At 46.1% G+C, this 13,914-nt stretch overlaps 1 protein-coding gene across 1 annotated transcript; it reads right to left on the reverse strand.

The window, feature by feature from the left end:
* Nucleotides 1-2,505: 2,505 nt before the first annotated feature.
* Nucleotides 2,506-10,576, reverse strand: LOC135806665 (ceramide synthase 1-like). The gene is made up of 5 exons (XM_065320893.1): nucleotides 10,153-10,576; nucleotides 9,481-9,640; nucleotides 8,521-8,701; nucleotides 6,811-6,972; nucleotides 2,506-3,516 (listed from the first exon to the last, which is right to left on the reverse strand). The coding sequence occupies exons 1-5, from the start codon at nucleotides 10,429-10,431 to the stop codon at nucleotides 3,045-3,047; spliced, it is 1,254 nt and encodes a 417-aa protein (XP_065176965.1). The 5' UTR covers nucleotides 10,432-10,576; the 3' UTR covers nucleotides 2,506-3,044.
* Nucleotides 10,577-13,914: the final 3,338 nt, after the last annotated feature.

Genomic DNA, 13,914 nt, shown 5'->3' on the forward strand with positions numbered 1-13,914 from the left:
CAGACTCAGTACAGACTCAGTACATGTACAGTCAACTTTGCGTATACTAGTAACCACACTTGGCGGGCATCAGAAAAGTGTCGTTATTCGCGAAGTGTCCTTATATCCGAAGTCTCATTATGTATTACAATTAGATGGGACTTTGCTCTGGGCATGGAAATTCTGTCGTTATTCGCGAATTGTCATTATATCCGCAGTCGTTATTAGCCAAGTTGACTGTACATATTTTACTTTACTACATGCAGCCAGCTGCCTGGTCAATGCTGCACTGCATGCAGCGAGCACACATACTGCAATGTACTGTATTCACATTATACTGACTTGCTAGAGTCCATGGCTGTATACAGATGCTGTTACTATTAGTATTACTACAAAGAACAATGATCTGGCGAGTGCCATCCTCCATTTCGAGTCACTGATGCTAGTGCTGTGTCTCAGAAATATAACGGGCGTACATGTACCAGTGGCAGCAGTGTACTATTATGAATCTCATCCCTCAACAGGATTTGTTTTTGCCTATTTTGTTTATAACGTTATGCCATAGTGGAAAATACTCAACACTCCTCAAATCGATAGCGCTACATTGTACATGTGCCTACATGTACAATACGGAAGGTTTTTGACAGTACAGTTTTTTTTAATGATTGGATTTTTATTATTTTTATTTTTACGATTTTTACGATGTTGAACCGACAGTACAGTGCAACGTGGGTGTGTGTAGTACCAAGACATGTACTCTTGGTAGTACCAAGAGTAGCTCTTGGTAGTACCAAGACTCAAGAGTACATAAGCTGGGCCCCAGAGGTTATACAATGTATACTCTTGGTAGTACCAAGAGTAGATAAACAAGAGTGTGCAACTGCCTGCACAACCTCTATGCTGTGCTGCGACGGCAGAACTTCACATCACGTGACATGGTTCAAAAGGTTATGCTGGCAAACAGTGCAAAGTGACCACAAGAGAGTTGTACCCAAAGCTGGGCTGCGTACAACCCAGTATCTATCATGCACTAGAGTGCACGGGTTCATCACGTGATGTGAAGTTCTGCCGTCGCAGACCCCATACTAGCTGGAGTTGCACACTCTTGTTTATCTACTCTTGGTAGTACCTCTACCAGCACCATTCTCAGTAGAGCTAACATTACGTCGAAAGCACTTGAACTGATTACGCATTTATCACAATGACCAGCACATGACTGGCAATGTGTTCCATTTTGCTTCAGAAAGAAGTGAGCATTGGTCCTGTTCGATGCCCAATTAATTTTTGTTTGCCTTGGAAAGGAAACACATCGCTGACCATGTGCCGCGCAGTCAAGACGCTAGTAATGAAAACATACTTCGCAGTACACTTCATTCGTGTATTCACGACGATACATGCGTTCATGGTGAGGAAGGACGTCCTACCATCCCATCTTTTGAGCCATTTGGTTTACCACTTTGAGTGCCGGAATTGTGGTAGCCGGTAGATCTACGTTGGTAGGACCCTTCAACACCTGACCGCACGTATCAAACAGCATGTCCTGCTGCATATTCTGCCGGATGCAGCTAAATCCAAGTGGCCGAAACGTGGTCGACCGCGCAAGAACCCATCCCATTTGCCAGTGGTACAGACTGAGCCAACACTAAATGCAGTGCCGTGTGAGAGAGCTAGGCTGCCCAAGTTGCCAACCCATCAGCACCACCGTTGCCCTTGTCGCCACCGGCTCTTCTTGTGGCGGGGGCTGGGGTGGACCCACATACACCCGCGCTGGCATCACCAACTCTCACACAAATTACCCCGGCAGCAAACTACTCCACAGAGATTTATGCCAGAAACGGCCAATGACCAAGCGTTGCGGACAGTACCAACAGGAGGAGGGTCGAACAGTATCATGTGTCAGTGAGTGAAGCAGATCTGGAGGAACAATGCCGGTCACGGGACGAGCAGCTAGCAAATGGGAGACAGGTGGTCTGTATAGAAATGGAGGATGAGACGGATGAGGAGAAGATGGAAGAGGAATTGGATGACGAAACGGCCGGTGAAGAGACAGAGGACGAGGTGGATGAGGGATCGGATGGGAAAGAGCGAGATGAGGCGGATGAATGTGTTGTTCGTAAGAAGTCGGCTGTGTATCTACACTTATCTCGTCCTGGCTGTCTTAGTGTGTATGATGACTCTCATTTTTCTGTGCTGCGTCGTGCACGTTATGTCCAGCAGTTGAAAGTCCTCGAGGCAGTTTGTATATGTATTCATAAACCAGTTTTGTGTAAGCAGAAAGAGCACGTTGTATTTGTAGCACCTAGGTTGTATTCGTAGGTTGACACTTCGTTCTGAACTTCAGTGCCTTCTCACCTTTGGTTACGTAATCTTGTTACCTTTTTGTGTTTCCTCTAGTGGTTTTGTTGCACTTGTATCATGATTTTAATTTCGTCTTTTTCGTCCAAGGAGCTTTTGGACTAAATTAAATGCCGGACTAATGTCGATTTATCCAGTTTTTCAATACACTCTTATGATTTATGGACGGAATTTACAACCGGACGAACTCCTTTTCTTTGGAGTTCGGTGAAATGTTCTGCTTGTACAGAATTACAAATGTGCAGGGGCGCCAGGTGTGTGCGGACAAACATCAACGCTGTCAGCATGGCACATGCCAAAGTGCAGTAAAAGAAAAAAGAATGGTGGTGCCACCTATAGATATGCTTTCTAGCAGAAAGCTATAATAGAATGTTAAATATAGTTTAAATTTCACATAAATGACCAGTATGAAATTTTCTTTAACAGCATTATAATATTGATGAAAGAGGCAAAGATATGCAGTAATTAATGCACCAGACACCACAACAACAATAACTACTACTACTGCTACTAAAATGAGACAATTATAATAAGATAGAGATGTTTGTGTGTGTGGGGGGGGGGGGGGGGGGGAGGGAGGGGGACTGGCAGCAAGTGGGCAAGGAAGCAAATTGTGCACCAGTAAAATAAAATGGCAAACGCTGCAGCGGCGGTACACATTGGACTTCCTTGTGCTGCACTCGCACCGATGGGCGAGCAAAATTCAACAACTAAGACTGACGAGAGCGAAGTCTACGATTGGTAGTTTGACTGGCACTTTGTCCAGGTGCAAGTTCATGAACATCTTCAGTTGCTGTCGTAACGCCCTTCGGTGACACAGCATCAGACGGGGCTTTGTTTTCTGGCATATTCAGAAGCTTTTGCAAGCGCATCTGAGCGTGAGCAGATTGATCATCTTCACTGAGGCGATTAGCCCGAGTAGCAACCGTGTCACCTTCCTGGGTGGTATCATCAGTCTCATCATCACTTGTGTCTTCGCGAGTATCATTCAAAGTACTACCAGTGAGTATGCGGACAGCAGCCAGCAAAATGAACTGGAACCACCAAACATTCATAAAGTAGAGAATGATCAACAGACAGTTAAAGCCTAACCAAAATGGTCCCGCTTCGATCAACAAGGGTGCCACGTATGCTGTTGAGTATAGCACAGCGCGAACGTAGATCACCAGTCGCAATAGGAACCTGAGAGGAGTGAAACACACACACACACACAAACACACACACAAGCACACAATTACACAAACACACAAACGTACATACACATACTTGTACTTGCTTACTGCCAAAACTGGTCACGTGGATCTCCCCGGGAGAGAGGCTCAAAAGGAAATCTCGGAAAAATGACTCAGTTGGCTATTGAACCGCCCAACGGCCGACACCCCCTGAAATCCCCAAACTTGGGTGGACTCAGAAATGATCCCACTTACGGGCTCACCACACCACAGTAAGTGGGTGAGGACAAGGTGCAGAAAAAGGATTGACGGTATCAGAGTATCCGTCCCGGGATCCAACTGCATTTACCTCTGCCCCCAGTGAAGGTAATACTTGCTACTAATGTGGGTGGCTAAATCAGAGTGGATCTGATATAAGCTTCACTAGCACCATGATTACACAAGAGTTAATCTAGCCAGAAGTAGTCGCACATACACACACAGACATACAAGCTAGTTCGGATAATAGGGGTGATAGGGACCTTTCGCACCAAGCGTACGGATACGAAACGAATGCTGATTTGTCACCTGGGTTCGAGGATTCGTCAGAGTCCCTGCGGAGAGGTCGTTTTCACGATTGGAAGCCTCTTCATTCGTGGCGCGCTCCGAATCCATCAGGTACACATTTATTTGGCCGAATACACATTTTTCCCTTGATTCCATGATCCATGCACGTGTGCGTGTAAACACCCGTACGCCAAGCTACCGGGCGTATTCGTAGTTACCATGCACATTTGCATGACGACTTGCGAAACCTGAATCTGTTTTCAACGAAACGATTATGAGCCGAATCAAACTTTCGTTTCGCATTTGATTCGTAGCAAATGCGAAAGGTCCCTAATACCAAGAGTACATAACCCCCAAGAGTGTTTTACTCCAGCTACAGGGTCTGTGACGGCAGAACCTCACATCACGTGACTTACCCGTACACATTATTTGTACCCTGTGCATGATAGATACAGGGTTGTACGCAACCCTGCTTTGGGTTCAACTCTCTTGTGGTCACTTTGCACCATTTCCCAGCGTAAGCTTTTGAACCATGTCACGTGATGTGAAGTTCTGCTATCGCAGCACTGTATAGAGGTTGTGCAGGCAGTTGCACACTCTTGGGGGGGGGGGGGTATGTACTCTTGATGATATGGATACCGTGTAGCACGGCCTCTTGCAATAAAGTGCCATTAATCTGTCTGCTGTCAACTTTCTCTCTGTGGAAGCAACTTCAGCACTATACAGTTTCGGACTGGCGGGCTGTATCTGTTTGCAGTTTGTATGTGCATACAACATCGGTCAAGTCAAATGCAACACATGCAGCTAGTACCAGCACTGAGTGGGATCAGATAGAAAAGAACGTTGCAATACAGTCAGACCTCGCTTATCCGGTCCTCCTTAATCCGGATCTCTCGCCATCCGGAAGAAAATCGTTGGTTACCGATTTACAGCATATATCATGCATACATACAGTATGTGTGTTCGCTTATCCGGTTCCCTCGCCTATCCGGATATTTTCGTGGAAAGCGGATGTGTGCGGTTAAGTGAGGTCTGACTGTCCTAGTATACTGCATGGCAAGTTTAATCTTGCACATTCAAAACATAGCACGGCATGACATTGTCGCAGATTATACTCTCTCCACCAGGCAGCCCTAATTTCTTCTGTTTGCTGTGAAACCAGCTGGGAAGTGACGCATCAAGGTGGTGGATAGGCTGTACTTCTACTTCTCAACGGCAATACAATGTAACATGAGGTCTTTGAAGCAAACGCGCACCAGACAACATTTTAATATCTCCTTCGCAGGCGGGATTCCCGATCCTAACTGGCCGAGTGCCCTCATGCGCCTACGAGAAAAGCCCTTCTACACTCTGCAGTATGTGTAGTTTTAAAACCAGGCACCTGGGATTACTACGTGCCGCCTTCTACTAGAACCGTAGCAAACCAAGCAAAAAAATTCCAAACTTTTTCCAAACCAATTTCAAGACTTTCCAAACCCACTCGTGCAGGAAAAAATAGGTTATAAATCTCTTCTGAACGACTGTCTTCTCCACGAGTACAACCAGGGAGTAGTAAAATCCTCCATGGCCTGGCACCACTACCATCAACAAATTCACGAAGGTGCATTACAATGATATCGCCTTCAGCAGCTAGAGCCCCCGAAAATAGCAGGGGAATTCCTACGACGAGAGTTCCCCTCCGTAAGTTCAAATCCGCCTCCAGAGGGGTTTCCAATGAAACATTAATTTTACACAGCTGGTGTCCGTCTCAGCGCAAAGGACGGCTTCATCCTCGCCAGCAAACTCATCCGAGTGCGAAAAGACCTCGCCGTCCTGCTGTCTCGACTTCTAAGAATCAAAGTCGAGCGCGAGCGCCAGTAACGAAAAACGGCCGAATAAAAGTTATCACCGGCCGCGCTTGAGCTGCACTGGCATGACTGTTCGAGACTTGTACATGCAGTGAACACCACGCATCGCCTGCTATCGCGGTGGTCAAAACGGCCACTTGCACTGCAGGAGTGCAGCACATCTGCGGCCAAAAAATCGAAATTCCAAACTTTTTCAAAAGGAGCGCCTTTTCAAAACTGTTTCCAGACCTGGAAAATAGAATTATAAAATCCAAACTTTTTCCAGACTTCCAAACTTCGCTGCGAACCCTTCTAAGAAGACGCATAACAAAGCTCAGGGATGAATTTACTGTCATGTTTTTGCATAGCAGTTTTTGCTATGCAAAATCTCAATGGACCACTTGCCATTTGTACAGATCCACGAAATCCCGTAGACCCGGAAGGGTGTTGTATGTGTGCTATGCATGCGCATTTGGCCAATTTTCGCGTCATAATTCAATGACCGGCAATCGCTTTTCCAGCTTCTTCACTTTGGTTAGAACTAATGACTAGCTAGATCTTTGTCAGAAAAAGGTTTTCGTATGAAATGCCTTCAGGCCCCATTTCTTAGTGGAAATAGCCGAAAACACAATAGGGTCCTGCACATTCAACACCCTTCCGGGTCTACGGGATTTCGTGGATCTGTACAAATGGCAAGTGGTCCATTGTGGCGTAAGCTACAAAAAGCATGGATAGCCTGTACATGTATGTATCGCAGTTTTCTGCGTGTCACTGTGATTTTTGAGTAGTAGTAGATCGATTTTGCGTAGCAAACTGCGATGCGATACCGGATAAATTCATCCCTGAAGCTGCATATCATGTAGCAGAGACACACTTCCAAGTACTGGCAGAGCACAGCAAGATGTCCCCCACTGATGGCAACCACAACTTACCAGGACAGCATGAACATGACAAAGCAGAACGTGGAAACGTGATCCATGATCTGATCAAACTTTTTGCCACGGTGACGTGCCATCATGGTCAATTTGCCTGCCTCCAGACAAATGTCAGCATTGTCATGAAGGAACATAACTACTACACCAATGCGATGGAACCTAGACACACAAAAAACGACACGTCCACGCACACGCGCGTGCACATACACACGTACACATAATTACACACACTTGAGAGGGACGAAAAGCGTTTCTTCTGTAACTCTGAGTTTCACGGTTTTAACCGATCATCAGACACATAATTATATGTACACACAAGCTTGTACTTGCTCATAACCAGAAACTGGTCATGTGAGTTTCCCCGGGAGAAACATTCTAAAAGACATGGAGAATTATTCAATTGGCAATCGTCAGTCATTTCCAACTAATGTTGGAGTGGTGCAGGGGGACCCCCTGTCACCCCTTATGTATATTGTCTACGCAGAAGGTGCAATGCAGAGGATCAGAGAAGCCTGCCCAGAACAAGTCAATCTACCTACTAAGTTCACCCTGTATGCAGATGATACAACAGTGCATGACCACAGCCGGACAGCAGTTGAAGCAACCGTAGAGAAATGCGAACCCATCTTCGCAGAGGACAACTTAAAACTAAACATCAGCAAAACACAATTTGTAACAGCTACAAAGTCAGATGCCTCCTGGAGGTCGGTCAAACTGCTGGGTTCTCGTCTGGGGTCAGCGGAGGACATTGATGCACGTATAATAGCAGCGAACCGGGCATTTTCCAGTGTATCATGGAAACGCCATACCCAGCAGTCCCGCTGAAGCATGTTCAACTGTCTCATTTTGCCAGTTCTCCTATATAACTGCGCGCTATGGACTCTAACAAAAGCCTTAGAAAGCAAAATTGATGTATGGCACCGCCGTAAACTCAGATACATACTTGGAATCATCTTTCCCAATAAAATTTCGAATGTTCTTTATGCTAAAACTGCTCAATGCCCAATAAGTGCAGTCTGTAGACGCCGGCGCTTATTATGGTTTGGACATGTCATTCGTGAAGGAAAGGACGCTGTGTCCTACAAAGCCCTTCACATGGCAATGAATATAACAGATATAAAGAAGCCCAGAGGTCGCCCAGTGACCAGATGGGTAGACAACATTAGGAATGACCTTTTACTTCTCAATATGTCTCTTTTGGAAGCGGAGCAACTTGCCTCAGACATAACGCACTGGCTCGACGTTGTCGACAGATGCAAGACCCTCATTTGATTTTTCATATGAGCTATATACGCGCTGTATTATTATTAATCACCCGATGGCCGACTCCTCAAATCTTGCCCAAACTCTGCGCGGATTTGGCTCATTACAAATCCAGCAGCAATGAAAGTGGTAAGTCAAATCGACGAGTTGCCAGAAACTCCAAAAATAACTCGTCTTGTGTGAACCAAACCCAGTTGCTGAACCTCTCTGTTGTCCCCGGATCCCCTGGGTCTAGAGATAGAGAAGTAGATACCAACTTCAAAGTGATTGCAAAGTAGGAAACCCAACAAGTACCTCTCCCACTTTCACAAACACACATGCCCCCCCCCCCCCCCACACACACATGCGTCCGTAGGCACGCACGGACACACAGCCACACACTTACACACATGCATGCATGCGCATACACTTACACACAAACACCCACACACACACACACCCTACCTGACGGCAAAGGAGAAGCCAATCAAAAGCAACGTAATGATGTGATGGATAACCATGATGAAAGTGTCCTTCCGTCGAGCATCCAATACCAATACTCCGTACACGGCATGTACATAGAAGCCGAGTTGCATTATGTAAAGGCCATATACGACATTGTTAATTGGCATATTGGCATACCAACCTAGAGAAAGCATGACAACAACAACAACAAATCTCTTACTGGCCACTGGCTATCGTGAGAATAAAGATTTGAAAACAACAGCAGCAGCAGCAGCAGCAAAAGACGCAGCAGCAACAACATATGTGGTACGATTGGACAGTTGTGTAGTTAGGGCAGCCCATGAAAGTTGGGGACGTGTTTGCCTGGCGCATTCAAGCGGGTCCATACGCATGCACGTACGGAAAAAAAAGATAGCTAGCGTCATGAACTGGCCGCTCGTGGTCACCTCAGCCATGAAGCGAGCATGACCAGGTCATTCTTGTTGCTGCCCCCCCCCCCATTGAATCATCACTCACAATGTGATACCGTGTATGGCAAAATAATACACACAGTCACTTTCCGGGGGTGTATTTTCAATCACCTCTTTCCTCCATAATGTTGCAGTTACTGATCCAGACCCCTTCTGGCTTTAGGAGCCACCATAAAAGTGTGTGATTTCAAATATCACCAATGTTTGATGTTCTTTGGATCATAACTTCTACTCATTCAATCTTCACAATTCTGGGCTTCCTGGAAAGCTCTCAGCAAGAGGAAGAGAATAGAGTCATGCATGATTACAAGGACACCACATTCCCAGCACTGGACAGCACTTAAACTGCGAAAATGTTCCAAACACGGAAAATCACACGAAAATACAATCTGCGGCATGTAGTGATGGACATGACGCTCATTCTTCATACACATGTGGGTGAATGTGGGTGCATGCATAATGCTCATTATACTGTACCATCACCGCTCACCTTGAAAAGGATATGCTTGATTGCCAAAATAGTCATCACCCATTCCAAACAGTATGTATGCACCAAGGCTGAAGGCTATCGTATAGTACGCAACCTTGAACATACTCTCAGGAAACTTCTGGCAATCCAGCTTTCGCAGCTGTAGCCAGGAGGCGAAAGGCTGAAAGCAAACACAGACACATGAACACACAGACATAGGGCACAGGCGGTTCATAAGCTCTTGAACCAGCGATGCCTCGATTTTGGCAGGAATATTTGTGCAATCCCATCATGTTCCGCTGAGCGCCACAGGACCCTGTACAACGCGCACCGAAGGCCTAGGATACCGGCAATTCACCAGACACTTCGGGCACAAATCGTTCTTCACCTATTCTCCACTGAACTTGGGTTCCTTGAGTGCAGCGCCACGGACCACCCACGGCACCAATATGGAAAGGGTTGCATACAATTACCAGTTAGCATAACTTGAGAGGTTCTTCTGTGTATGTATTCCACGACAGACACCCTTGCTCACACATTAAAGCCAAAAGTTAACTTAGTGAGGTTTACACCAGTGTATCGAGACTAATAAAATTGCACGTATTTCTAGGAAGAATATTCCCGCCATAAGTACAGTGCACATGAATTTATAGTATTCACTTGATGAATAGTATTGCAGTTCAATCAACTAACTTTGAAAACCCATATTGTCAGCTGACTCCTAAGTAGAGTAAACAGGACCGCGACAAGTAGAACTGCCCATACATCCTCCTGCACGACAGATGAACACTGCTTCCAATCTTGCTGAGCGTACTCGAGCACAGATCCGCGCGCTTCCATCCATCTGGAGAATCCTTTCGCGATGGATGAATAAATACACGGTATTATCTCCACATAAGAAGATGGATGTGGATCAAAGGGAGGCCAGTCTTTTGGCTCTAACGCTTTAGTGCTGGTAGGTACTCGCTCCATATCCTAACAGGTCACACACTTCCTCAGAAAACAGCGGCTGAACTACACATTCCCAAAAATCTTCATCGCGGGAGTTGTACAGCTGGCCAAATGAAAAAGACAGATGTTTCTTCTTCGATTTGGATTTTGTTCCAGATAATGATTTTGGTCGCCAGGTCACCGGGTGCGCAGCCTAGCTAGCCCTAGGCCCTGCACAAAATTACTTCGAAAGCCACGACTCCCAGGACCAGGTACATGCATGCGTACATGTACATCACCATAGCCTCGAGGTCGTACGATCAATCATGTACGCATGATCGATTCCGCGTCCCGCCGGCATGGCACCGCGTACCGCCATGCATTCATGCAAAAAATTCATGCATGCATGGTCTATGCACGTGCACGTGTAGTCCGTGCACGTGTAGTGCAAGTGGTGATGAGCTGATCTGATCGTACGATCGGGATCAGGGAGTAGTATTATTTTTACTACAGTACTCCTGATCGGGATCGATCGGCGGATTCGGCGATCAACATCTGATCAAAAACAAAAAAAAACAAAAAACAAAAAAATCAACATCTGATACATCATACTGTACATCGATATCAACAAGAGTCCATAACCCAGGTTATGGACTCTTGATATCAAGGAGTAGTAAAATACTACTTGAGAACGGGTGTATTCACAACACCAAGGCAAGAGTCATTATGACTGTACTCAGTCTTGACAACACCGATTGGGCCAATCGCGTGAAACCATGAAAATGATGAAGAAAGCCGGAACCAAAGCAAAAAGACAACCCAAATTTGGAAATAAATAAATGTTAGGGTGCATTCTTAAATCCTCTCGGAAAAGTTGGAGACCCTCCGAAAAGTTCGAGAGCTGTTCTTATATCCTCTCCGACTTTTAGGAGGCTCTCCAAGCTCTCCAAGCTTCAGAGGTGGTTGAAACTTGGAGATTCCCGCGGTTTGGGATCAGCGCATGCGAACTACGACTAAAAGGCACGTGTTCATCATTAGTGTACGCATTTCCCTTTTCGCATACGCACACGTGCATTACTACATTCATCACTCAAGATCGCGGCCCCTTTGGCGCTTCATTTTGCTTGACATGTGCAAAATATCTCCGAACTCTTCGAGACCCGTTCTTGAGTAATCCCAGTTTCTTCGACTTCTCTTTTCTTCTTCTTCTAGAAGCTAGAGAATATAAGAACGCACCCTAAGATTGAACACAAAAGCTTGACAAGAAATTGTTACCTAACAAAAATTGCCTACCGGCATGCAAAGGCGCTGGCGGCAATATGCTGCAAAGGGGCGCCCGACCTTGAGTAGTGGGGAGTAGTAAAATAGTGGTAGTGAAATACTTGAGAACGGTTTTATTCATAACACCATGAACTAATTACACTGAAGTACTACTCCCGGCCGATATCGCGATGTGCATAACAAGTCCCCGGCCCAGGCAGGCAACGTTTCGTTGTCATCATTTTTCTTGGGACTTCCATCCGAAATCATTATCACAATCATGGGATATGGATAACAACAACATAATTTAGGGCTAAAGAAACACTGTGTCGCGGCTCCCTACATAGGCCTAGGACGCGGCTCGCGCTTTTCCTGCCGACTTGAATTTTCACTGACTGTCACGTCGGACCGCCATCCAGAGCACGCGAGAAGTCCAACCAACCCGTGGCAGGCTCAGTCCACTCGGCAAACCTGCAAGAAACTAAGTTACTTGTACAATTGTAGAAAGCACCACTCCCTGCTCAATACACAGTGTTTCGGGGAATTCCCCCCTCATCTGAGTTGAGCTTGAGTACAATGTACATTAAAATGTAAGGTAATGAAACCGGTGCTCCGGGAGCACTGCATCAGTTGACGTAGTGCTCTCTGAGCCTCAGCAAACATCACTAGGGATACCAACTTACAGTGACACTCCGTTTCCAGCACGACAAACACCTCGCGAACTCCAAACAGCAGCGTGAGTCAGTGTCGCTCATGGAGGTGCTGACCAAACGCTGAGGATTCGCAATTCGTGACAACGTTGTTGCCTCCAAACCATCTAATTTGCAAGCCCGCGCTGGGGACAACAATGTAAATAAGAGGTTGTTGTAAGTATCGCCGAAGTCGCAACAACCTCGTCTTCATAAAGAAACAACAACAGAAATATTAATTCGTTTGCGGGAAAGTCGCAAGCGGAAGAGTTTGAAGAAAAATGGCTGTCACCACCCTGGGGCCGGACTCGAACCCGAGGGACCATCGCATGTGGCCAGCGATGCCCTACCACTAAGTCGCAGTACGGTGTAACCGTCATCCTAGCAGCAATCGTTCAACACTTTCTTCAGACTTCGAAACTCATGCTTCTTTTGAATCCACACAGGCTGCTGGGACACAGCCCTCACTGTAACCCACACACTTCACATACAAACCAGCATGCGGGTATTAAAAGCAAAATAAATTTATCATGTCCGTTCCCCAAGGGAAATCACGACGGCCGCTAATACCTGGTAAACCCTAGGGTTTACTAGCACGCGGGGAGCCGCAACAAATGAAAGGTTCATTCGGTTGAGGGAAAGTCGCAAACGGGAAAAGTCTGAAGAAAAATTGACTGCCACCACCAGGACTCGAACCAGGAAACACTGGCAAAATAGCACTACATGTAAGGGAGCGTTCCGAGGCGTTTTTGACAGTATATGTACAGGTTATATGTACAGTACATGTACAGGTTCGGTAGAAACTACTTCTTTCGGTAGATGTGTTTGGGGTTTCTCCTACCCCAAACGGTATACTCTACTTTCCTCTACCGGCTCTACCAGGTTTGAGCCTGGTAGACGTCGGTAGAAGTTGAAAGAGGTATAGTAATAGAGGTACGGTAATTCTGTACTTGTGTGACCATGAGACCTGCTTTCCACAAAATATTGTACATAGTGCTGTACTTTGAAAAACAACGTTCTACCGAAATGGGTAGATCTGCCATCGTAAACTAATTTCTGCTGTCTTTTCGTTTTCCAACATCCGCTCTACTCTCCTCTACCAAGTACTAGTAGACAAAAATGAACGCAGCCTAATACCACAGCTAATACCACACTCCACAGCTTCAACTTCAGAGCGAGCGGTGTAAAGTATGCCAAGTGCGGTGCTAGTGTGTGCATGTGTGGTGGTGGTGGTGGTGGTGGTGGTGGTGTGTGTATGTGGTGTGTGTGTGTGTGTATGTGCCACAGTGGCGTGTGTATATATATATATATATATGTGTGTGTGTGTGTGTGTGTTTGTGTGTGTGCGTGTGTGTGTGCGCGTGCATGCGTGCGTGTGTATGTGTGTGTGTGTGTTTGTGCGTGTGTGTGTGTGTGTGTGCATATATGTGTGTGTGTGTGTGTGTGTGTGTGTGTGTGTGTGTGTGTGTGTGTGTGTGTGTGTGTGTGTGTGTGTGTGTGCGTATGTGTGTGTGTGTGTGTGTGTGTGTGTGTGCGTGTATGTGTGTCTGCATGTGTGTGTCTGCATGTGTGTGTG

The sequence above is a fragment of the Sycon ciliatum genome, chromosome 1 (genome assembly GCF_964019385.1).
Source record: "Sycon ciliatum chromosome 1, ocSycCili1.1, whole genome shotgun sequence".
Taxonomy (NCBI): Eukaryota; Metazoa; Porifera; class Calcarea; order Leucosolenida; family Sycettidae; genus Sycon; species Sycon ciliatum.